The sequence below is a fragment of the Pelecanus crispus genome, chromosome 18 (assembly GCF_030463565.1).
Source record: "Pelecanus crispus isolate bPelCri1 chromosome 18, bPelCri1.pri, whole genome shotgun sequence".
Classification (NCBI taxonomy): domain Eukaryota; kingdom Metazoa; phylum Chordata; class Aves; order Pelecaniformes; family Pelecanidae; genus Pelecanus; species Pelecanus crispus.
Window position 1 is genome coordinate 2033191 of NC_134660.1, and position 23058 is coordinate 2056248.

The 23058-nt window shown below is 51.5% G+C and overlaps 3 protein-coding genes and 10 non-coding genes across 18 annotated transcripts in view; all 13 read right to left on the minus strand.

The window, feature by feature from the left end:
* PIP4K2B (phosphatidylinositol-5-phosphate 4-kinase type 2 beta) overlaps positions 1 to 6093 on the minus strand; it is a 21149-nt gene extending 15056 nt beyond the window's left edge. Inside the window, exon 1 of the mRNA XM_075722932.1 lies at positions 5917 to 6093. Coding sequence (XP_075579047.1) covers positions 5917 to 6093 — 177 coding nt within the window. The remainder of the gene's footprint in view (positions 1 to 5916) is intronic.
* Positions 1 to 14047, minus strand: part of CWC25 (CWC25 spliceosome associated protein) — a 17530-nt gene extending 3483 nt beyond the window's left edge. The window contains exons 1-11 of one of the 4 annotated variants that reach the window (XM_075722935.1): positions 13996 to 14047; positions 13469 to 13641; positions 13004 to 13240; positions 12217 to 12286; positions 11564 to 11691; positions 11255 to 11324; positions 10575 to 10765; positions 9913 to 9999; positions 9155 to 9316; positions 7701 to 7870; positions 7077 to 7174 (exon numbers count right to left, since the gene is read on the minus strand). In XM_075722935.1, the coding sequence (XP_075579050.1) occupies positions 7756 to 7870; positions 9155 to 9316; positions 9913 to 9999; positions 10575 to 10765; positions 11255 to 11324; positions 11564 to 11691; positions 12217 to 12286; positions 13004 to 13240; positions 13469 to 13641; positions 13996 to 14013 (1251 nt within the window). In that variant the 5' untranslated portion in view covers positions 14014 to 14047 and the 3' untranslated portion in view covers positions 7077 to 7174; positions 7701 to 7755. Of the gene's footprint in view, positions 1 to 7076; positions 7871 to 9154; positions 9317 to 9912; positions 10000 to 10574; positions 10766 to 11254; positions 11325 to 11563; positions 11692 to 12216; positions 12287 to 13003; positions 13241 to 13468; positions 13642 to 13995 lie in introns of those variants that run through there. The other 3 variants (XM_075722937.1, XM_075722934.1, XM_075722936.1) reach the window with 3 other exon arrangements.
* An 881-nt stretch (positions 14048 to 14928) lies between these two features.
* Positions 14929 to 15000, minus strand: TRNAC-GCA (transfer RNA cysteine (anticodon GCA)). The gene has a single exon. It is a non-coding gene; the product is annotated as a tRNA-Cys (tRNA).
* Positions 15001 to 15437: 437 nt separating this feature from the next.
* Positions 15438 to 15509, minus strand: TRNAC-GCA (transfer RNA cysteine (anticodon GCA)). The gene has a single exon. It is a non-coding gene; the product is annotated as a tRNA-Cys (tRNA).
* Positions 15510 to 15900: 391 nt separating this feature from the next.
* TRNAC-GCA (transfer RNA cysteine (anticodon GCA)) lies at positions 15901 to 15972 on the minus strand. Its single transcript has one exon. It is a non-coding gene; the product is annotated as a tRNA-Cys (tRNA).
* A 438-nt stretch (positions 15973 to 16410) lies between these two features.
* On the minus strand, positions 16411 to 16482 carry TRNAC-GCA (transfer RNA cysteine (anticodon GCA)). Its single transcript has one exon. It is a non-coding gene; the product is annotated as a tRNA-Cys (tRNA).
* A 453-nt stretch (positions 16483 to 16935) lies between these two features.
* On the minus strand, positions 16936 to 17007 carry TRNAC-GCA (transfer RNA cysteine (anticodon GCA)). Its single transcript has one exon. It is a non-coding gene; the product is annotated as a tRNA-Cys (tRNA).
* Positions 17008 to 17421: 414 nt separating this feature from the next.
* On the minus strand, positions 17422 to 17493 carry TRNAC-GCA (transfer RNA cysteine (anticodon GCA)). The gene has a single exon. It is a non-coding gene; the product is annotated as a tRNA-Cys (tRNA).
* A 390-nt stretch (positions 17494 to 17883) lies between these two features.
* TRNAC-GCA (transfer RNA cysteine (anticodon GCA)) lies at positions 17884 to 17955 on the minus strand. The gene has a single exon. It is a non-coding gene; the product is annotated as a tRNA-Cys (tRNA).
* A 414-nt stretch (positions 17956 to 18369) lies between these two features.
* On the minus strand, positions 18370 to 18441 carry TRNAC-GCA (transfer RNA cysteine (anticodon GCA)). Its single transcript has one exon. It is a non-coding gene; the product is annotated as a tRNA-Cys (tRNA).
* Positions 18442 to 19187: 746 nt separating this feature from the next.
* Positions 19188 to 19259, minus strand: TRNAC-GCA (transfer RNA cysteine (anticodon GCA)). Its single transcript has one exon. It is a non-coding gene; the product is annotated as a tRNA-Cys (tRNA).
* A 497-nt stretch (positions 19260 to 19756) lies between these two features.
* LOC142595221 (pre-mRNA-splicing factor CWC25 homolog) lies at positions 19757 to 21763 on the minus strand. 3 transcript variants are annotated; one of them, XM_075722941.1, is made up of 4 exons: positions 21707 to 21763; positions 21159 to 21352; positions 20282 to 20378; positions 19757 to 20017 (listed from the first exon to the last, which is right to left on the minus strand). In XM_075722941.1, exons 1-3 carry the CDS (start codon positions 21722 to 21724, stop codon positions 20345 to 20347), a joined length of 246 nt encoding a protein of 81 aa, XP_075579056.1. In that variant the 5' UTR covers positions 21725 to 21763; the 3' UTR covers positions 19757 to 20017; positions 20282 to 20344. The 3 variants fall into 3 exon arrangements, with proteins under 3 accessions (XP_075579056.1, XP_075579053.1, XP_075579054.1); XM_075722938.1 differs by having other exon boundaries at positions 20282 to 20412; XM_075722939.1 differs by lacking the exon at positions 20282 to 20378.
* A 984-nt stretch (positions 21764 to 22747) lies between these two features.
* TRNAC-GCA (transfer RNA cysteine (anticodon GCA)) lies at positions 22748 to 22819 on the minus strand. Its single transcript has one exon. It is a non-coding gene; the product is annotated as a tRNA-Cys (tRNA).
* Between the last annotated feature and the right edge of the window lie 239 nt (positions 22820 to 23058).

Genomic DNA, 23058 nt, shown 5'->3' on the forward strand with positions numbered 1-23058 from the left:
AAGAACAGCTAATTTAGAGCACAAGCTCTTCAGACCAGGGATCTGTCTCCAGACCCAGCATGATGCTGGTTTTCTGTAAGTCATCCAGCTTTTCAGACCTAATCTGCCTTTGAATCCTCTTGAAAATAAGCCCATGTTTTTGCACAGTCCTCTTATGCCAGGAGTTTTCTATTCCCCCACTGGGCAGAAAACACAGACAACCTGACAGGGACAGTCCGGGCTGAAAGCACCATTAAGAAGTGCCTTTTGCCACTGCAACCTGCATTTTGCAGAAAGACACAAGACATTGGCCCTGCCCCTCCCCAGGCCAGAGAAAGCGTGAATGGCACATGCCCGCCAGCCTCACAAAAGACTCAGACACGCACCAGGCTCGGAGGATCTCAGTGGAGCTCAGAGGCTTTAAAACCAAGGCACATTTTAGACAAACCAATTGACATCTTCACTAGGCAACAGCAGGGACACTAGGAAAGAGATGCTTCACATTTCTCTGCTGGTTTCACCATACTCGGAGAACAAAGGAGCAATTTCCCAAGCAAGGCAAGCAACCTGGTACGTCCGGAGGTCACCCCAGCAAGGAGAGGGGTAAGGCAGCAGGTTGCCCGGTGTGTCAAAACAGCCACGACCCCAGCCAGAGCCCTGGAGGGAAAGGCAGCCTGATGCCACTGAAGGAGGGACCAGGGCTTGGGGCAGCAGCCGTAGGTGACGGAGAGAAGACCCTCGTCTCTCCAAAGCCACAGCTGCCACCCTCCTCCTCTATTTGCCCAGCAGCCAGAGGAACCGCAAGCTCAGCTCCGCTGTTTCTCCAGCTTCCCAGCCAGCAGCTCTCCCCTTCCCCCGCAGCAGTGGCCGGGCCCTTCATCCTCAGTCAGCAGATTTCATTTTTGCCTACACCACTGAGAAGTCTACAGCCACCCCTGGCCTTATAGGGCTGGAAAAATACCACCTCCCCTCTGTCTGTTCAGCTTGTATTTCCTGGTCACTTGAGCTCTTGAGCAACACCAGTCGGTACAATTCTGGGTTTATCTGTGGTTGATAATTTGTCTTCCCGAGCAAAGCCAATTCCTTTTTCAATAAAAGATGCATCAATATTCTGTGTCATTCAGGGACAGCTGTTAGAACGAATGGGCCAGGCATAATTTTGTTTCAAAACCTGACTGTAGCCTCAAAGTGGCAATTACCATTAGTAAATTGATGGGAAAACGCAATTTGTTTACTAACAAGATCCAGATGACAGAGTGTATGAGTCTACTCTCTAGGATTCTTTACAACAGGAATTTGCTCAGGAAAATAAAAATACTTTGTTCCTCTCAAAGCCTTCCAATCAGGCATCTCAAAGTACTTTGTGAGCATTAGTTAAACTTTATAATACTCCAGGGAAGTAGGTAAGAGACACATAGCAAAATCACTTTAACTAGCATGGAGACAAACCCATATCTGCAGCAAAACTTTGCCGCTGCTTAACACAGCAACCGGGCAACACTTTGAGAAAAAATTACTGTTTTCCATGAATTAGAGCATGATTAATCAGTATCCAAGCTCACAAACCCCCCATGCAATGCTATGGAAGCATGAATCTTGTAGTCAATACAATTCTATCGGCGCTCTAGGGACATCAGCATGCTTTACAAGGGGAAAAAAAGCATCCCCTAGTGACAGCGAACCCACCTCTTCCTGAACAAAGTACTTTGGAGCCTGCTGGAAAGCACTCCTGCGTCCTGACGGAGCCGCAGCACAACGCTGCGTCACAGGCAGAGGAATCAGTCAGCGCTACCTTGCTGCCCCGCCAACGCAGGGCAGCCCGTCACCCATGGCGTCAGCACAGCCCCGGGACCGCTGGAAAGCATCCGTCCTCCCAGTCCACTCGCAGGCAGGCAGAGCTTGCCTTGGCTCAAACAAGAGCTGAGGAACGGAAAGGTTAAACGACCCACCCACGGCCACACGAGTCAGTGGCAGAGCAGGCAACTAAGCCCCATTTTCCTCGCTGAACTACCCAGGAAAATCTTTTCTCTCCATAGCCCAGGAAAGAAATGGGCTCCTGGAATCTCTGCTTTAACAGGAGGTCCCGGGATAAGAAGGTTCAGAGCCACGGGCCTCGATCATTAACACGGGCTATCACGGCCATCGCCATATGCTGCACTCTCCAGAGGTCAATTAGAGCCACAGCAGACAGCGAGTGTTGGAAAGGACAAATACATGCTGTTTACCCTGTGCCAGTACCAATTTATAGGACTTCAACATTTGATATGTGGCAGATGCTGCTCTGGCTAGAATTAACATGGCAACACCAAAAACAACGCTGCAGAGAAGGGAGAAGCGTGCTGCAAATCCCAATTTTGCTATTTCACTTGAATACTAAATAGCTGTGTTTTGTACTGGCTGGCACCACTCCTAAAGGTCCTAGGAGATCGGCTGGTGCTTCAGCCAGCATCGGAGCCTCTGGAGCGCAGGAGGCTGCCTCAGGCAAGATCCACACAGCCAAGAGATCTACCCATTTCAACAAAAATGGGATTTGTTTATGCCTACCCACTGCCCCTGCCAACATCCACAGAGCTCCAGGGATCATTTCCAGTTGATGAACTGCCACCTAGAGAAGCACCATCACGGCCCGTATGAACTCAGCCGTTCATTTAACAAACAGAAACAAGAGTCACCGCTCCAACAACCCCTGAACTCACTGGGATCCCAGTGCCTTGTATAATCAGCACCTTACAACCGTTTCTATGGTTTCCAGAACATCACACAACACTGCCGTGTTCATCTTGCTGTTCAGTGCGAGATGGCTTCTCCCTTCCAGAACCATCACAACTTTCCCTCCGCCGCTGGCGAGCTCCTATGCACGGGGAACCCCAGCCAGGGCACGGAGAGCGTGCATGGAGCAACGTGCACATAACTAACACCGAGGAGCTGCTTTTCCTCTTCCAACACCATGACAACAGCGGTCGCAAGCAAAGCTTCCCCAGGAACCATCTCCACGTTTGCTGAATTTTACATTGCCTTACAGAAAACTCAGAAATCAAGGGTGAGCCTCTGTGACTCCACTTTCTTCTATCTGCACGAGTTCTCCCCTCCCCTCCATGGCTTTCTATTTCAAAATTTAGCTGTTGGACTAATACCACCCACGTTTGGCCCCGCTTACACCAGCCACAGCCCCACCCTGATCCCAATTCACTCGGTTTAAACACTGGCTGGGGACCACCAGGACAGCCAAGACCCAGCTCGCTGTTTAAACAGAAATGCTTAGAACTGTTGTTCCAGAAACCAGTTCCTGTTCTTGGTGTGCTAACATCATTGCTCCTGATCCTCTCCAGGCCCATCACCGCCTGTATTCACACCAGCTGCTAACAAGCTTGTTTAAACACAAGGCAGGGCCAAACTGTTGCCAGACTCGGTTAATGGACCCGAGGGAATTTCTTCAGTCAACAAAAATGGTGGATTGCATAAAATGGTTGTTTGTTTGATTTGTCCATGAAAAAGTTCATCTCTAATGCGAGTATTTTTGACAGAATCTTCCTGGCACGGCCCTGTAGTTTGTGCTGATAGCAGTTTTCTCCCCCTCCTACTGCAGGGATCCCAAGGCAGGGCTCCACAGACACTGGGATTCATCCCGCCTTGTAAAACCATGGTTCAGGGGCCAAACATTAAACAACCCCCCAAAAGATTTCTAACAAAGTCCAAAGAGACTCCTGAAAATATTTCTAAACTGTCCAGACCCATCTGCCGGAAGCACAGAAGCAATTCCACCTCCCCTATAAGCAGGGCACCAACACCATCTCCCAAACGCAGACCAGGACGAGCAGCTGCTCACGCGTTGAGCAAACAAAGCCACCGCGGCTGGCAGCCTGCTCTGCAGCACGGCCACAGCCACCCGCCCTCTTCGGCACTCCCAAGGCTCACCCAAACGCAGACCGAGATGGGTGGCAGAAAGGTGGAGGAAAAACGAACCAGGAAGAATTTGCTGGGAAATCTTGGATGCCTGTCCAAGGGGAAGGAGGTCACAGCTGAAATTTTCTAACCCCCTTCCCAGCCCCTCAGGATACCGTCCTCCTTTCCGGCAGCAATTTCTTCATAATATGCATCCAACATAATCTCATTACTAGCTTAGTGTTCATACAGAACTGTCAGCTTGCCTTCCTCCCTTTGCCTGAATATTTCACAGCCAAGTGCTCCAAAAGTTACAGTGTCCTGATCCAGCGCCTAAAAAAGTTGCCAGATTCCTAGTACCCAGACAGCTACAAAGAAAAGGCTAATTGCCACCAAGCAACAACCGTCCCCGAGAGGCCACAAATGAAACTCAGAAGAATCCTACCAATTTCCATTTCTTCAGGGCTCCTAATAGCAGCACTGATCAAAGCCTGATTAAATTCATTATCCTGCTGCCTGGGCAAGGCTCTGAGCAGCAAGACTTGGAACATCCTTTGACTCAGAAAGACAGCACCGTGTTGAACTACATTTGGAAGCTTTCACTCCATCATCAGGCAAGCCAGAAATACAATTCTAATTCTTTGTGTGTTATTTGTTTCTGCAAAAGTTAAACCTAAATCCCCTTCACTCTCTAGGAACCATCCATTAATCCACTGGAGAAATAGGTGGCTTGAGCCCTAAAAGCATATTAATTTAGGAAGGGATGAGGTTTCTGAATTTCTTTGACCGCCTGAATAGTCTCCCAGAACAGCGGCAAATCAATTCCAGTACGAGATTTGTGCCTGCCATCACAGACGAGGGAGAAGTTTTAAGAGAAAAATGTAAAGATGGTCTTAGGAACCTCCAGAGAAGGTGGATCAAAGAGCTGAGCTTTCACTGGCATTTCCAAGGGACCCTCTCCTGGCTCCCTCTTAACTCGTGCCAGCCCAGGGAAACCGAGGCCGAGAGTCTGGGGGATACACATGGCCTGAGTTCTGGTAGCTGAAGCCTGAAGTCAGAGGGAGACAAGGCTGGACAGATGGGGCCAAAAAGACCCTTTTATGGTTTGGGATGGAGAAGAGAGACACATGTAATTCTCCTCATACGGCCAACTGAGGAGCAGGATTGTCACTGTGTGCGTGGGACACCTGCGTCGTGACATGCGGGGGGGGGGGGGGGTGTCCCCTCACCGTTACGGGGCCACAGGGACTGCCCTGAGCGAGAAAGCCAGGGGTTGTGACAGGGGACAGCGCTGTGGGTGTCGAACGAGTGTCCCCAGGGCCTCCGGTGCCAGGGCACGGGTGCACCAGGGCAACAGGGACACGAGGGGACGCAAACCAAAATGGCATCACACACACACGACCCAGCAGACCTGGGAAAGCGAGGGGAGCGCGTTGGGGAAGAGGACAGAGGCAGACGGGTGGGCGTGAGGGGGCTGCCGTGCTCTGGCAAAGAGAAGTGTGTAGCAGCAGGGAAGCCTAAAGCCAGCCCAGGCATGGGGAAGGCGATGTCTGGGAGGGACAGCCTGATGCAGGGGCTGGACCCAAGGTGCCCGGAGACGGGGATGCTCTGGGGAAGGAGCCCCAGCCCCAGGAGAGCGGCACCACCAGGGACAGGGACACAGGCGGGAAGGAGCAGACCCCACGGACACCCTCCTGGCAGGGCGGGCATCCAGCAGGACGAGCGGCCCTGACACCGGGGTGCCCCGGGAGTGGGAATGCAGGGAAGGACCCGGATTAGGGAACGGATGCCAGGGGGAGGGAAGGCTGCGATTCAGGGGGGAAAGTGGGGGTGGGGGACGGAGCCCGGCCCGGGGAGCGAGGGCCCTGGTCTGAGTGGGGCGGGAAAAGGCCCTGCCTGAGGGAGAGGGGGGAAGGGCCCGATCCGGGGGGGCGAGGGAGCTCGCTGAGGGGCAAGGCCCGGTCTGAGGGGGGCGAGGGCCCCGACCCGGGGGGGGCTGGGGAGGGCCCCCGACCCGGGGGGGGCTGGGGAGGGCCCGCCGCGGGCCGCGCTCACCGTGTGGTTGGCCCCCCACATGAGGACGCTGAGCAGCGGCTCCGAGGCCCGGAACAGCTTCACCTTCTGGCACACGAAATGTTTCTTCTTGGTCTTGGTCTTGCTGGCGCTAAGGGCCGAGCCCAGCGCCGCCCCGACGCCCCCCGCCGACGAGCCCCCCGCGCAGTTCGAGGCCATGGCGGAGCCGGACCGGCAGCGGCACCGGGAGCCGGACCGAACCCCCTCCCCCGGGCTCCCCCCTACCAGCGCCTCCGCATGGTTCCGCCCGGCCCGGCACACGCCCCCCACCCCCCCCTTTCCCCAGTGGTACCGCCCGCCCCTGTCAGCCCCTGCCCGTTGGTCCGGTCCGGTAGCTTGCCCCTCGCCGTCCCCCCCGCCGCTGCCGCAGTGGTTCCGTCCCGGCCCCCCCCACCCCGCCCCCGCAGTGGTTCGCTCCACCGCTGAGGAGGAGCCGCCGTCGCCGGCCGAGCGCGCCCCGGCCCCGCGCTCCGAGGAGGCGCCAAGATGGCGGAGGGCGGAGGAGGTGGGGAGCGGGAGGGACCATGTCCTGGCCGAGGAGGGGGAGCCGCGGATGGCAAGGGGCGGGAGCGTGGCGCCGGCCGCTGGTTCTCCCCGACTCAACCCGCGGCAGGAACGGGGAGAAGCGGAGGACGGCTTGGGCTGAGAGAGGGAGCAACGGGAAGGGCTGGACGGAGGGAGAGGGAGAGGGGAGAGAAAGCGTCCTTCCCTCCTCCTCTTCCCGGAGATGGTCTCGCCCAGTTGGCGTGACGTACCCGCCCCGTTCTGAACGGGCCAATAAGCAGCAAGGCGCCTGGAATTATGAATGGGCTGCTACACACGTCACAGGCCGCCGTTTAAAGGGCGAGGAGAGGGCCCGGGGCTGCCCGGGGACCCCCCCCCCCCCGGGACCGGCGGCACCGGGGCCGGGCCCCGCGGGCTGGAGCCAGCCAGGAGCTCGGATCGGCCCGAAAAGGGGCTGCTAGCGGCAGCGCCCGCCGCCCGGGCCCTCACCAAACCTGCCCGCTGCCAGCGGGGCTTGCCCCCGCCCCTCCCGCCCCCAAAAGCCACAAAGAACATTTAAAAACGACAGTAAAGTTTCTTAAATTTTGAGGGGGGGGGGGGGGGGAATCTACACTGCTGTACATATACACATTACTTACATTACAAAATCCCAGAGAAATATCTGCTGTATCAGCTATGCTCTGCTCATTTCCTCTCCCTGCGAAGCGGCTCCCTTTGGGTCAAACACCGTTCCAATCTGTGAGCAATTAAGTAACGGCTACAGGTATTTTGCAGACTCGTCTGACATCACGCTCCAAACCCACACCTGAAATAGCAACAGTACCGAGCAGGATTCTGTCTGCCACTCGTGTAGCTGTATCGCATTCCATGAAATTAACTCACATGTGAATTTGTTCTGCTCCGATTCTTAAGGACTAACAAAAAATAGGTCTTTTGCTCTGTCATATAAAGAGCTCAGACAATCTGCCCAACGTAGAAAGCAGTTACCACCCGGCATAATCTGGTAATAACAATATACAAAAATGATACCAGTCAAGGTGGAGGGAGAAGGAAAAGATCTGCCAATACGTTAAAAATAGAATACAAGGGCTCACAAGTTCCCCAGCAAAGGTTTGCTTGCAAGGTCATACTCATTACAAACGCATTCACAACGCCCGAAGTCCAGAACACGCTGTGGGCTGCAGCGCAGAAATCCAGCGCCTCGCAGGGAGATGGTAACAGTTCCTGTAGAGAGCAGCCAGGCTGTGCTGGAGGTCTCTCACCTTTGGGAATAAGTGTCCGTTTAACTTCTGCACAGGAGCAGAGGAAGAACAAGTTTCATCTCTGCATAAAGTTTTTTTCCAAGGCAGCAGGCGTTCTCTGAAGGGAGTGGATATTGCGTTTCACCCGATCTTCTAGGGTGGAAGTAGATGCGCTCTCTAGTTTTAAGCGACTGTAGAGAATTGAACCAAAGAAAGATATCAGAATCTCTTCCCAAACATTACACCATTTCTCGCAGGATTCACCGTCCCCAAGTCATCTACCTAAATCTAACATCAAAAAAATAAATTATTTCCTATTAAAATCTGCACTGAAAGAACTGAATACCTCTTAGTTTGGCTTGTAACAGATTCAATGCCTTATTTAAGGTCAGTGCTCAGAAATATATTTTCAGTAGCTCTCAAGTCTCTCTGTCTTCCAAATATAACTAAGTGTTAATTACAAACATTAAGCATCCCTCACAAGGGACTTGGTTGCTTTCTGCGAAGCAAACAAGGGAAAAGCAATGCCTTCCTGAACTGAGGGCCGCGGTCCTCTGGGAGCCTGAATGCCAGAGCTCATGCTGTAAATGCCTACGTGAGCTACAGGAGAGACAAGGGATCCTCATGACCACTCGTTGTCTTTTACTGCATCTTTTTCAGCTCACACTGCTGTGTGTGCTTTTCTGAATGATCTCCTCATGCCCATCTCCCTCTTCAAACAACGCGCCAATAAACACAAAGTTTGTTAGCTCAACCAGTTGCTTCTGCACAGGGAAATGCACAAAGAACTCTCTCCACAAAAGATTTTGCTCATGGAGGAAAATCTATTGTGATTTTAAGCCACTCTTATGTGATCCCAGCTCTGGGCAGCTTCAGGAATTAAGCATATGTTCTCCTCTGATTAATTTATAGAGCCCGGAGAATGCTATGCTGCAGCAACTCCAAAATACGTAACACTGCCACGGGATCTTTCTTACACGCCACTGGACTTTCTGGAAGGCCTTGTGCCACTCCGATTTCCTTTGCCTGCTGTGTGTACAAGGGACTGTAAGTTACCACCTGTGTTTAGAAACGGTCTTATTTCTTGCTGAGCACAGGTTACAGTCCCACAAACTTTTGGCACACAGACTCCCAGTGGATTTGCAGGCCTAAAACTGTTTGCAAGCTCCTAAAAACAGAGAACTTTTTAATATCTGCATGTAAAACACTACTAGGCATTTCTACAGGACGGCAAAAAAATACCGATTACCGGTTTCAGAGTCTGACTACCAAGGCCATCACAGAAAGAGCTATCTTTTGCATTAAGAGAAGGATTTGGGAACAGTAGACATCACTAGTTGTACCGTACAACACAGCAGAGACGGATCGTATACCATAATCTGAGATATCTCAAACGTTGAGGCCACGACTCACTCTTCAGAAGCTGTGGCCTGTATTTCCCTTGAATGAAAAAGCAGGTAATAAAAGACACTCACTTGAAGAACTTCCCATCTCGGGAGTCAAGTTTCTCCAGTTCTCGCTCCAGCTCCTCCTCCTTTCGGTGTTTCCTGAGGTTGTTTGCTCTCTCCTCTTCCCGCCACTTGGCATTTTCCATCATTTCCTGGCGTTTACGCTCTAGTTCCTCTGGAGAGATCTTTCTATTTGTGTAGAAAACACCACTGCTGTGAATCAATAGCATGCTGGGCCCCACCCCCCTCTTGCTTTCCATTCTTTAAGATGATTTACAATCCCCTAAATTAGGGGTGTTTAACATGTTTTTTTCTTTGGTAGCCAACCAGCAAAGCTTGTAAATACGCATCTAAATGTTCCGCTTTACCACGCCCCTAGCAAGAGTCTGTTTTCTCCCTCTTTTCAGCCTTCTTGTTTTTAATTGACTGGTAAGATGATGCTGTCAAGGTCATATTTTCCTGATGACAGTGAAACAGAATGCTTCTAATTAACAGTCCACGGGACAAAGACTGACTTCACATTACTGCCTTGCACAGTGATGCAAGACACATGGAAAACCAACAACCACATGAATCAGTTTGGGAAGCTGTCCAAGATGTTAACTAACAATCAAGCTCAAGAGCACTAAACTGAGCACTTTAGGACGCTCTGTCCAATCTTCTGGACATCCGATCCAATCTATTTTACTTAAGAGAATAAAATTTGGTTCACGGATTACACCCAGAAGTTTCACAATCGCCAGGGCAACTTCCATCCAAAAGCACAGGGAGAAGATCTTGCTTACTTTGTGTAACCCGGAGCATGCTGTCGTCGATAGCTCTTCTTAGGGGAAGGGCTTCTAGCTCTCCCTTTCTCCTCCCGACTACTATGTCTGTAACCCAGAAATACCCTTATTAGGACAGAATAACATCCTTTATCACACCTCTAAACTTTCCCCGGATTTTTTTAATACATTCTGAAACCAAGATGTCTCCCATAACTGCAGGACTGTCACCTGTCCACTTTGAAAACAAATGCTAGTGACCCTTAATATACCACAAATTGCCATCTATTTTTACTCAGTTTTAATTATTTCATCAGCAAACAATAAATACCTGGTACCTGATTTTATCAGCATTTAGTAAAGATAATTCAACAATTAGAAACACATTTTAAAGAGAATTGGTGGCCCAATTAAAGCACAGTTACAAGCAATACCTAAAGGGTGTACCTAGAAAGAGTGTCCCAAATGAACAGTAACTGCAGACAGCATGTCCCCTCCAGGAGCTGACCTGGGCGCTTCTGCATTCTTGCACAAGTGCACCCAGTTTTTACTTTGCTCCTGCCTTTACACCCAGAACTGAGCAATAATGTGGCCAGAACACTAAAGTAGTAGGAGGAGACTGAGTAAGAGGGATTTTGATCCTAGAGTCCTACATTTACATTATCCAGGTTAGCCACACTCACTGTTTGCTGTGTCTAGAAGGAGATCTTGAGCCCCTGCATCCAGATTGTTCTGAATTCTTCTTGCTAGAGCGTCTCTGAGGAGAGCGGGACTGGCTCCTGGACCTGGAGCGATCCCGGTGCTTGTGGGGGGCCCTCTCCTGGACGGCAGCTGGAGAGCTCCGAGACCTGTGGCTCTGGTCAGAGTTTCTAACCTGGAATTCAAAAGTGTCTTTCAGGAGAGACGTCTTGTAAGAGCACAACAACAATGTACGGCCACACAGGAGACCTCAGACTAGGCTAAGTGCAGGAAGGAGTGCGCATTGTGGTTTGCTTTTACTTATCCCACTTACCAGGTTCTTATTAACACCTGTGTCTGAAAAGATTATTTCCATATCACGTTCAGTAAACTAAACTGCCAAGACAGCCCAGCAGAGTATTTAAACAGATGTGTGACAATGAAAAGAAACTGAATAAAACCTAACTTGAATTCAGAGCAGACAAAAGCCCTACCAGGATCTGAACAACTTTAATTTCAAGGCTTAGATGGCTCCAAACTGAATATGAACTTTACTATACCATGTCCCTCTCATAATCCTCTTCTAGCCGGTGAAGCAGTCTTGCAAAAAACTGCGAAAACTCTTGTTCTTCCTTAACTCAGGGCACTTGCTACTGAAAGAGCTGTGCGAAACACATGTACTTACTTGTAAGCCATATCCCGGGACTTTGGAAGGAGCAGATTTCCAGGAGGAGCTGTTCATCCTCTTCTGAGACCTAAAAACAGAATAGTACTTTTGAAGCAGACAACATTCAAGAATACAGTATTTTTTTAACAGAAAAATGTCATTAAAATAATTTAATGATGCAAAAACAATGAAGTGACATATAGAAACATTTAGGCAAATGAAGAGCATTAATTAGAAAGGTAAGACCCAGAGGGATTAGAAAAAGACATGAAAACCAAACAAGTTAACCAGGAAACATGGTATTTCCTACAAAACCTCAAAACATACCTATTTTTGCTTCGATCCTCATCACTGCTGTCACTTTCACTGCTAGAACTGCGATGCCGATGTTTCTTGTGCTTCTTCTTCTTCTCTTTCTTCTTCTTTTTCTCCTTTTTATCTAAACTGTTTTGTAGCTATAAAGCAAGACATCGTTTCATTAGTAATAATTACTGCCTCTACACTTGGGCAGTCAGTATCACAAGGCAAAGTAAGAGTTTTCTGTGGAAAGGCTCCTGGAACAAAACCTAAACCATTTAACAAGGTTCTCTCTCAAAACTAAAGACCTTAATGGAGTCTACCCTCGTGTCAGTTTGATATAGTGCATGTCAAATCCTATGTCTGCAATCATTCTGCAGTACTAAATCATCAATTAATCACTAGCTCAAAAAAAAAATAAGCACACCAGAAGAGCAAGAAGAGTAAAATAAAACACTGAACTTGAAAGGAAGAAATTAATTCCTGCTGAGAGACTGATACAGAACCTTGTTCTACTATATTAGGATTCTAGAAAGCTAAATTTATTCTGTTTTTCTGGGAAGAGTCAGGAAACGGAACTCGGCTCCTTATCCTAAACAATACTAGTTTTGACCTATGATCCTCCCCTTGGTTCAGTGTATTCTGTGCTTTGCGTCTGTAAAGGAGTACTGAGATACACCTACCAATTCTTTGATTTTCTTCATTTTAACAGGATTATTCAAAACTTCTCTCTTCTTTTCCTCCTCCTTCTTTCTAAAGCAGAAAAAGACCCCAGTATTTTCAAACAACCGAAAATACCATATTTTCATGAAAGATACCAAACAAGTGCAAGCTCTAAAACCATACAGAGCAGGAAAACAGGCAAGTTTTGTACATTCAGCAAAACAGATCCAACTAAGGAGGAGTCTGTCCTTTTCTTCTCCACTTAAGAGTGCAACTACTAGGGTAAACAAAAATTTGTTCTGTTACCATCAATCTGCCTACAACGCTAATACATGCCTGAACTATCAGAGCAGACCAAATATATTCACATACACATAAAAGGGTGAGCAAAGCTGGTAGAGACAAATCAATGTGGAATAACAATCTCTTCAATTACATGTATTTACCAACTTACAGCTAGATGATCTGTAAGATGATCATCAGCTTGTTCAGATCACAGAATCTTAGATTTGAAATCAAGTCAGCAAAATTATCCAAAAGCAGCAAACTGACTCAAATGCGTTATTTGACGTTATGTTACTGTGTTTAGAACACACGACCAAAACCCTCTTAGTAATTTAAGTGGCTGGTGACCTCTCTGCAGCCAGGACTGCCACCTACGGCCTAGAGCTCACAAGCAGGCAGACACAGCTTTGAGGAAAAGACACAATAGCAGTCTTTACAAAGACAAATGAGACAGCTCTTTGTAAGCTGCTAACACTGATGCTTTGCCTCATCTACTACTGCTTTGAGCTCTACATTTAGTACCTTATCATGAAAAGTGGATCCTCACGGATTTTGTTTGCCATATCTAGGACAGAATTGGCACCTGTCTTGGCAAAAATGGAGCCTGGGAGAAGTCCTGTCTCATTGGAACAGCCTGCATCCTTATCTTCTGTCTTCTCAAAGACGTATTTGTCCACAGGGCGACCCATAAGATATTCCTCTCTGTTCACCATGCCTCCAGGACCCTGGTACATCCACTCCAACTTCTCTTCTCTTTTCCTATTGCAAAAAAGACCACCTCATTTATCCTTCTCGCAGTCCTAAAGTTACATTTTAAGGCACTGGCTTATGAATGCGAGCATAAACACTTTATCACCCGAAACAGCAAACCCATGGCTCTCTCAGGGGCACTGAGAGCACCCATACCACCTCACCGGACAGTGCTCGCCTGCAGAGGCTTGCAAGGGCTGGTAACAACCAGTCTGGAGGGCACCAGCCCCACCTCACCTGACGGTGCCCATGTCCTCAGCGTATCGCTGCATCTCCTCGCGTGCTCGCTCCTCCTGCAGCTCCCGCTGCAGCTCCTCAATCTTCTTCCGCTCGGCTTCATGTTTCTGCTCGGCTTTCCACACCTTCTCCACATTGCGCAGGGTCTGGGGGTGCCAGCTCTTCTTCAGGTTCTGCAGGAGGGCACAGACCGCACCGCGACCCTTAGCAAAGGGCCGCCGAGCCCCGCCCGCGGGGCCCCACAGGCCTTCCCTCGCCCGCGGCCACGGGGAGCGGCACGCTCAGAGCCCGCCGCCCTTCCACCCCGCGACAGAGGCCCGGACAATGGCACACGCTTCCTACCACCCCATCGACACACGCCCGGAACCGCGGCCCCGATGCCAGCGCCGGGGAACGGCCGCAGGCCCCGGACAACCCGCCCGCCAGCGAGCCCCGGCCCCAGCCAGTGCCCGGAGCCCCGGGGGCGACTCTCAGCCCGCCTCGGCCCGGCACGGCCCGACCGGGCCCGGGCCTGGGCCCTTCCTCACCAGGTCGCCTCCCCCCATCGCGGCAGTCGCCCGAGGCCTCTCCCGCCGCTACCGGGACCGGACGTGCGTCATCACACCGCGACCACGCCGGCGCCTGTGCGACGCGACGCGGCGCGGCCCAGAGTCGTCACTTCCGCCGCGGCCCTGACGCCAGCCGGCAAGATGGCGGGCGAAGGCGGCCCCGCCGCGCCTCCCGCTGCCGTTCGGCGGGGAAAAAGGAAAGAGGGAAAGCGGCGGCCCGCGCTGCCCCGGTAAAGGAGCAGCTGAGCGGCGCGGAGAACCCGGGGCTCCGCTGCCCCTGCGGGTGCGGGGCCCCGAGCGCCGCCGGTGCGGCAGGACACGGCCGGTGCGGCCGTGAGCGGGCCCGCAGGTTGGTTCCATTTCTTTCCCACACCGGTGGGGACACGCCCAGGGCTGCAGCTCAACCCGGGGCGTCCCTGAGCGAAAGCTCTCCGATGCTGGTACACGCTTGCGTTCACAGAGAGTGTTACAGGGTTCCGTTAGCCTCTGGCGGCAGCTGAGGCAGGGGTTAAAACCGGTGAGCTCCCCATTCCCGACCCGGTGCCCCTGAGCCAGCTCTTCCCTCCAGATGCTTTCTGAGACAGCCCCATGCCAGGACCACAGCTCAGGGGCAGAGCAGTTGCGACACATTTCAGCAGAGATTCTCTTCTCAAAAGGCATTCTACACATTGTTTACTCTTTAAATGCAGGGCAGCGGCTCAAACAGGAAAAACGAGACCAGTAGCACCTGTGTTGAGCCGGCTTATTTGTGTGTACACGCAGCATATGGGAGAAGAGAGGGAAAAACCTCTGATTTCAGGCTTGCAAAAGATCATCAAGTGATTTACAAGACCACAGAGGGGGAAGAAAGTCTCTCCATAGTCAGTCTGCGGGGAGATTCTGGAAGAAGAAACAGTGAAAAAGCAACTAAAGAGGGGGCACCTGGAGTTGAACCAGGGACCTCTTGATCTGCAGTCAAATGCTCTACCACTGAGCTATACCCCCTGGCTTAGCACTCATACAAGGAGCAATGAAAAAAAACCCAAACCATAATGCAGAGCTCACGGCTTATGTCCACTGGTTACATTCTGCTACAGGACAGCACCCTCTTTTGCACTCCACAAGCAGAATTCTGCACAGAAAGTTACTGTGGACAATGTGGAGACAAGCACACGCAGACAGCATCCACGTACGCACACAAACTAGATCCCCAGCAGTTTCCACGTTGATCAAAACAACCACTGCTACGGCCAGGCAATGAACATCATGTCCCTGCTTCGTCGCAGGCACGGACATTGATTTTCACAGGAAGCGTTTAGTTGAGTGCTTAGTACCCTGAACACTGAAGTTCAGAGACCCGCATTCTGTGCACAGCACAAGCCCAGCGGATGTAAAAGCGATGACCCCTCCTCCTACTTTTTCCTGGAAAAAGCACAAGGCAAAGGGGGCATCCGGATTTGAACCGGGGACCTCTTGATCTGCAGTCAAATGCTCTACCACTGAGCTATACCCCCTCGCTCAGCACCTTTCACATGGAGATTTTAAAAATATTTATCTACAGGGACAACGTTTTATGTCCACCAGTTAGATCCCTTTACTTGACAGCCCCCTGTGCACCTTAAGGTGCCTGCCAAAGACTGTATGTCGGGTTAAATATCATAAATGATGATAAAGATCATGACTCCAAAGAAGGAAGAACTGAGACAGCACATACAGCAGCGAACGGTTACTCACACATTGTACAGCCCCTACAGTTTCCCAGTACTTAGGGCCTCAGTTCCTGCAAGAAAGGAGCTCAGAAAGCAGCCTTCACTGCACAGCACAAGCCCACAGGACCCCAGGAGATCTCTCCATCTTCCTTCCGGGACAAATGTTGGCCAAAGGAAGGTTGAAGGAGGAGAAAAGAGGGGGCACCTGGAGTTGAACCAGGGACCTCTTGATCTGCAGTCAAATGCTCTACCACTGAGCTATACCCCCTGCCCGCACACCTGCCAACTTGCCAACAAAGCAATACTTTGAAGTAGCTTCTCCCCCAGTCTTTGACCTCTCTGCTCCACAGGAATCAAATCCTGCTGAAGAAACTGCAAGACTCAAACGAGACAGCAGCAAAGACGCTGAGTGCCTCCACTCCAACACAGGAGACGGACGCTGCCCTCTGCTCCCTTACCAGGCCACCTTGGCCCAGTCCCTCTCCATCCATAGCTCCCTTGCCTCTCCTCGTCCCAGTCCCTTCGCTTTCAGCAGGCTGTGACTTGACACAGCAACTGCCTCAGAGTCTTTGACATTTTCCCCAGGCTTTTGAGCTCTGACTGTAACCTGAAAAGGAATTCTTAGCAGAGGAAGCTGTGATGATCATATCAGTTGGCCTTCCAGTGAAAAAAGAGCCCAAAATCCCAAGGAAAAGAGGAGCTTCCAAGGGGGCACCCGGATTTGAACCGGGGACCTCTTGATCTGCAGTCAAATGCTCTACCACTGAGCTATGCCCCCTGGCTTAGCACTCACATAAGGAGCAATAAAAAAAAAACAAACAAACAAAAAACCCATACTGCAGAGCTCAGAGCTTATGTCCACTGGTTACATTCTGCTACAGGACAGCACCCTCTTTTGCACTCCAGTGCACAAGCAGAATTCTGCACAGAAAGTTACTGTGGACAATGTGGAGACAAGCACACGCAGACAGCATCCACGTACGCACACAAACTAGATCCCCAGCAGTTTCCACGTTGATCAAAACAACCACTGCTACGGCCAGGCAATGAACATCATGTCCCTGCTTCGTCGCAGGCACGGACATTGATTTTCACAGGAAGCGTTTAGTTGAGTGCTTAGTACCCTGAACACTGAAGTTCAGAGACCCGCATTCTGTGCACAGCACAAGCCCAGCGGATGTAAAAGCGATGACCCCTCCTCCTACATTTCCCTGGAAAAAGCACAAGGCAAAGGGGGCACCTGGAGTTGAACCAGGGACCTCTTGATCTGCAGTCAAATGCTCTACCACTGAGCTATACCCCCTGGCTTAGCACCTTCCACAAGGACATTTTAAAAATATTTCTATAAGAGAGCCAAGTTTCTATGTCCACCAGTTAGATCCCTTTACTTGACAGCTCCATAGCACCCTAAGGCTCCTGCCAAAGACCGTACATGAAGTTAAATATCATAAATTATGATAAAGATCATAACTCCAGAGAATTAAGAACTGAGACAAGCACATACAGCAGCGAATGTTTACTCACACGTTGCACAACCCCTGCAGTTTCCCAGTACTTAGGGCCTCAGTTCCTGCAAGAAAGGAGCTCAGAAAGCAGCCTTCACTGCACAGCACAAGCCCACAGGACCGCAGGAGATCTCTCCAACTTCTTTGTGGGACAAATGTTGGCCAAAGGAAGGTTGAAGGAGAAGAAAAGAGGGTTGAAGGAGGAGAAAAAGAGGGGGCACCTGGAGTTGAACCAGGGACCTCTTGATCTGCAGTCAAATGCTCTACCACTGAGCTATACCCCCTGGCTTAGCACCTTTCACAAAGACATTTTAAAAATGTTTATCTAGAGAGACAATGTGTTACGTTCAATGATAAGATCCCTTTACTTGGCAGCCCCTGTGCACCTTAAGCCTCCTGCCAAAGGGCATACGTGAAGTTTAATATCATAAATGATGATAAATATCGTGACTCCAGAGAATTAAGAACTGAGAGAAGCACACACAGGCAGCCAGTAGTTATTCACAGTGCACAACACCTGCAGTTTCCCAGTACTCAAGGCCTCAGTACCTGGGATAAAGGAGCTCCGAAAGCAGCATTCACTGCACAGCACAAGCCCACGGACCCAAGGAGACCTCTCCAACTGCCTTCAGTGACAAATGTCAGCCGAAAGAAGGTTGAAGGAGGAGAAAAAGAGGGGGCACCTGGAGTTGAACCAGGGACCTCTTGATCTGCAGTCAAATGCTCTACCACTGAGCTATACCCCCTTGGCTCAGCACGTTTCACAAGGACATTTTAAAAATATTTATCTACAGAGACAACCTTTTATATCTACCAATTAGATTCCTTTACTTGACAGCCCCCTGTGCACCTTAAGGCACCTGCCAAAGACCATACGTGAAGTTAAATATCATAAATGATGATAAAGATCATGACTCCAAAGAAGGAAGAACTGAGACAGCACATACAGCAGTGAACGGTTACTCACACGTTGCACAACCCCTACAGTTTCCCAGTACTCAAGGCCTCAGTACCTGGGATAAAGGAGCTCAGAAAGCAGCAATCACTGCACAGCATAAGCTCACAGGATGCCAGGAGATCTCTCCATCTTCCTTCTGGGACAAATGTTGGCCAAAGGAAGGTTGAAGGAGAAGAAAAGAGGGGTGAAGGAGGAGAAAAAGAGGGGGCACCTGGAGTTGAACCAGGGACCTCTTGATCTGCAGTCAAATGCTCTACCACTGAGCTATACCCCCTGGCTCAGCACCTTTCACAAGGACATTTTAAAAACATTTCTATGAGAGCGCCAAGTTTCTATGTCCAGTGGTCAGATCCCTTTACATGACAGCCCCCTGTGCACCTTAAGGTGCCTGCCAAAGACCGTACACAGAGTTAAGTATCATAAAGTATTATAAAGATCATCACTCCAGAGAATTAAGAACAGAGACAAGCACACACACAGGCAGCCAGTAGTTACTCAAAGTGCACAACACCTGCAGTTTCCCAGTACTCAGGGACTCAGTACCTGGGATAAAGAAGCTCAGAAATCAACAGTCACTGCACAGCACAAGCCAAGGAGATCTCTCCATCTTCCTTCTGGGACAAATGTTGGCCAAAGGAAGGTTGAAGGAGGACAAAAAAGGGTTGAAGGAGGACAAAATAGTGGGCACCTGAGACCTCTTGATCTGCAGTCAAATGTTCTACCACTGAGCTATACCCCCTGCCTGCCACACCCCTGCCCAGCAAAACATCTCCCCATTAATCGCTGCCACAGCAAAGTTTGGCAAATTAATCCCAGCGCAAAAGCAGCTTCTCATGAAACGCTCGTCTCTTTCCTTACAAATACCCCACTCACAGTCCTCTCCCCTGGCAGGAACCTACTTCCCTACCTCTGCCCTGCACCCGATCGAGCGCAGGATGTAGCCTGCTGATGGTTTATGGCAGAAGCACTGAAATAAAGAGCTCCAAAACGACTTTTCCTGGATGAAGGGAAGGAAAAGGGAGGGGGCACCCGGATTTGAACCGGGGACCTCTTGATCTGCAGTCAAATGCTCTGCCCCTGAGCCATGCCCCCACCTGTGCAGCAGGACTGGCTACGGCTCCCTGTGGGCACCGACCAGGCCGCTCGGCTGCATTCCACTGCACCGCTCGCCGCACCTGCAGTGCTGCCTCACACACAGCGTGCCTCGCATTGCCCCTCCTTGCACCCACAACTCCACCCCACGCCTCTCACCACACTCGCAGCAGGCTCCTGGGGCCAAGCCAGAGAATGCCCAGGGAGCTTTCTCCAAAACATCCCAGCACGCAGAAGAAAAAAGAACCTTTTGAAACGCCGACTTCTAAACACCACTGAAGGCACTGGGATGCACCTCTCTTGTGGTCTCAGCCTGCGCCCGGCCAGTAGAGACCACACCAGCCTCACAGAGGGATTACCTGCTGCAACACCTCCCATGCTGCCCACCCAGGGAAGGGGACAAGGGAAAACAAACGCCCAAAGCGTTTCATCCAACTATCATGCCGTGCCCTGCCTCAGAAAAAGCCTTCACAAATCAATCATCCAGCACAAGCTCCTAAACTAGATCAAGGGAGAACACCTTTATTTTAGTGGTGGTTTCTTACTCATAAGCAGGTCTCTGCATCTCTCCCCAGCTCTGAGGAACAGCTCCATCACCAGTGGACTGGAAAGACGGTCACCACTCAGAAAGAAAGAGATCCACTTCAGCCACAGGTTTGGAGCGCTGCGGTGACGGCCAGAGCACCCGTTATACCCATCCGGGGGTTCCAGGTCTGCTGGGAGGAAGCCACAACCGCTGGCCTGCTCCATGGAATGGCCTGTAGAGAAGAGAGCTGCCCTTAGTCCATGTAAATCCTTTCCCAAGTTCCCCCTCCCCAGCTGCTGCCAGTGCACAACTCCCGATTATCCAGCAGGAATGTCTGAGAAACAATTTTCAGGCCATAATTATTTTGCAGAGTCATGTTGGTTAGGCCAAACAGCTGTTTAAAAACATCTAGATTCAATTGTTATGTGACCATTTCTGAAGCAAAGCGTTTCACTCCAGGCAGCCCCATCTGAGGAGCTGCAAGAAGGACACGTACCAGCACCTCCAAAATGCCTCCTCAGGTACCTCTGTTCTGCCTCACAGCTGTGGAATGAATCCGCTATCCACCCCGCCCTGCATGTGCGACCATGGCGCTGCAAGAAAGAGAGGAAGAACAAAAAGCGAGGACTGAATCAGGCTTTAGTAGTGAGAATAGGAGAAACCATGCAGGAGTTAGAGGAATAGGGCAGATGATTCTTGTGCTCATTGCAAACTTTTGCACTCAAAAGCAATTTGGAACAGGGCTGTGCAGAGAAATAAGCCTGAAAGCTGGTTCTTTATTACTCGAGTGCCCAGCAGTGCAGATCCTGCCTCCCTACAAGCCTCTTCAGCAGCAGCAAAGGAGGAAATAAAGAAGCCGTGGAGACAGGAATCATTAAATCTTGCAGGACAACTACACTTTATAATCCCTGGTACATCCACACCAAATTCTATTTTCCTCTTGCAAACAAGAGCATTTTATTTTCTCTCACAGACTTCTAAAGCGTTACGGAGTTTCAGGTGCTAGCCTATGGAGGTGAGAAACATCAAGCAGACGTTTCCATATAAATGGAATCATTTTAGCATCAGAGATGTTCAACTCCTCACCCTTGGCAAGACAACTTTGGGTTTTTTTTAACATGAAGTTATGCATCACACCTACAGAAAAACACAGCTGGTACTTAACTTAATGAAACCGAGGAAGAATGCAATTATAAGCGTCTCCTACATAAACGTTGCCACGCGACTAACTGGCTAATGACAGATTACAGTCTGTTATGCACAGAGCCAAAACAGTTACAAACAAAGCCCCAAGCGAGTTTAAAGAAAGTTTCCCTATGCACAACCTCCTCCGGACAGAATAAAGCAACCAGGTCCCGAAAACAACCACCTACCTCGGGGGCACTGGGAGCCCCCACACCCCCTCGCCGCATGGCGCCCGTGTCCGCAACCATCGCTGCACCTCCTCATGCGCTCGCTCCTCCGGCCGCTCCTCCATCTTCTGCCTCTCGGCTTCGTGCTTCTGCTCGGCTTTCCACACCTTCTCCACATTGCGCAGGGTCTGGGGGTGCCAGCTCTTCTTCAGGTTCTGCAGGAGGGCACAGACCGCACCGCGACCCTTAGCAAAGGGCCGCCGAGCCCCGCCCGCGGGGCCCCACAGGCCTTCCCTCGCCCGCGGCCACGGGGAGCGGCACGCTCAGAGCCCGCCGCCCTTCCACCCCGCGACAGAGGCCCGGACAATGGCACACGCTTCCTACCACCCCATCGACACACGCCCGGAACCGCGGCCCCGATGCCAGCGCCGGGGAACGGCCGCAGGCCCCGGACAACCCGCCCGCCAGCGAGCCCCGGCCCCAGCCAGTGCCCGGAGCCCCGGGGGCGACTCTCAGCCCGCCTCGGCACGGCACGGCCCGACCGGGCCCGGGCCTGGGCCCTTCCTCACCAGGTCGCCTCCCCCCATCGCGGCAGTCGCCCGAGGCCTCTCCCGCCGCTACCGGGACCGGACGTGCGTCATCACACCGCGACCACGCCGGCGCCTGTGCGACGCGACGCGGCGCGGCCCAGAGTCGTCACTTCCGCCGCGGCCCTGACGCCAGCCGGCAAGATGGCGGGCGAAGGCGGCCCCGCCGCGCCTCCCGCTGCCGTTCGGCGGGGAAAAAGGAAAGAGGGAAAGCGGCGGCCCGCGCTGCCCCGGTAAAGGAGCAGCTGAGCGGCGCGGAGAACCCGGGGCTCCGCTGCCCCTGCGGGTGCGGGGCCCCGAGCGCCGCCGGTGCGGCAGGACACGGCCGGTGCGGCCGTGAGCGGGCCCGCAGGTTGGTTCCATTTCTTTCCCACACCGGTGGGGACACGCCCAGGGCTGCAGCTCAACCCGGGGCGTCCCTGAGCGAAAGCTCTCCGATGCTGGTACACGCTTGCGTTTATAGAAAGCGTTACAGGGTTCCGTTGCCTCTGGCAGCGGCCGGGGCGGGGGTTAGAACCGGCCAGCTCCCGGTTCTGGAGCCGGCGCGGTGCCCCTGAGCCAGCTCTTCCCGCCAGATGCCTTCTGTGAGAGCCCTGTGCCGGGACCACAGCTCAGGGGCAGAGCTCAGCAGTTTGAGCCCCGGGGGATCCCAGCCGCCACACTGGGGGCTGGTCCCGTCGTTGAGCAACCCTGTCACTGGCTGCTTTATCAATCACAGCCCCAGGTCCCATCGCAACACATTTCAGCAGAGATTCTCTTCTCAAAAGGCATTCTACACATTGTTTACTCTTTAAATGCAGGGCAGCGGCTCAAACAGGAAAAACGAGACCAGTAGCACCTGTGTTGAGCCGGCTTATTTGTGTGTGCCTGCAGCATATGGGAGAAGAGAGGGAAAAACCTCTGATTTCAGGCTTGCAAAAGATCATCAAGTGATTTACAAGACCGCAGAGGGGGAAGAAAGTCTCTCCATAGTCAGTCTGTGGGGAGATTCTGGAAGAAGAAACAGTGAAAAAGCAACTAAAGAGGGGGCACCTGGAGTTGAACCAGGGACCTCTTGATCTGCAGTCAAATGCTCTACCACTGAGCTATACCCCCTGGCTCAGCACCTTTCACAAGGACATTTTAAAAACATTTCTATGAGAGCGCCAAGTTTCTATGTCCAGTGGTCAGATCCCTTTACATGACAGCCCCCTGTGCACCTTAAGGTGCCTGCCAAAGACCGTACACAGAATTAAACATCATAAAGTATTATAAAGATCATCACTCCAGAGAATTAAGAACAGAGACAAGCACACACAGGCAGCCAGTAGTTACTCAAAGTGCACAACCCCTGC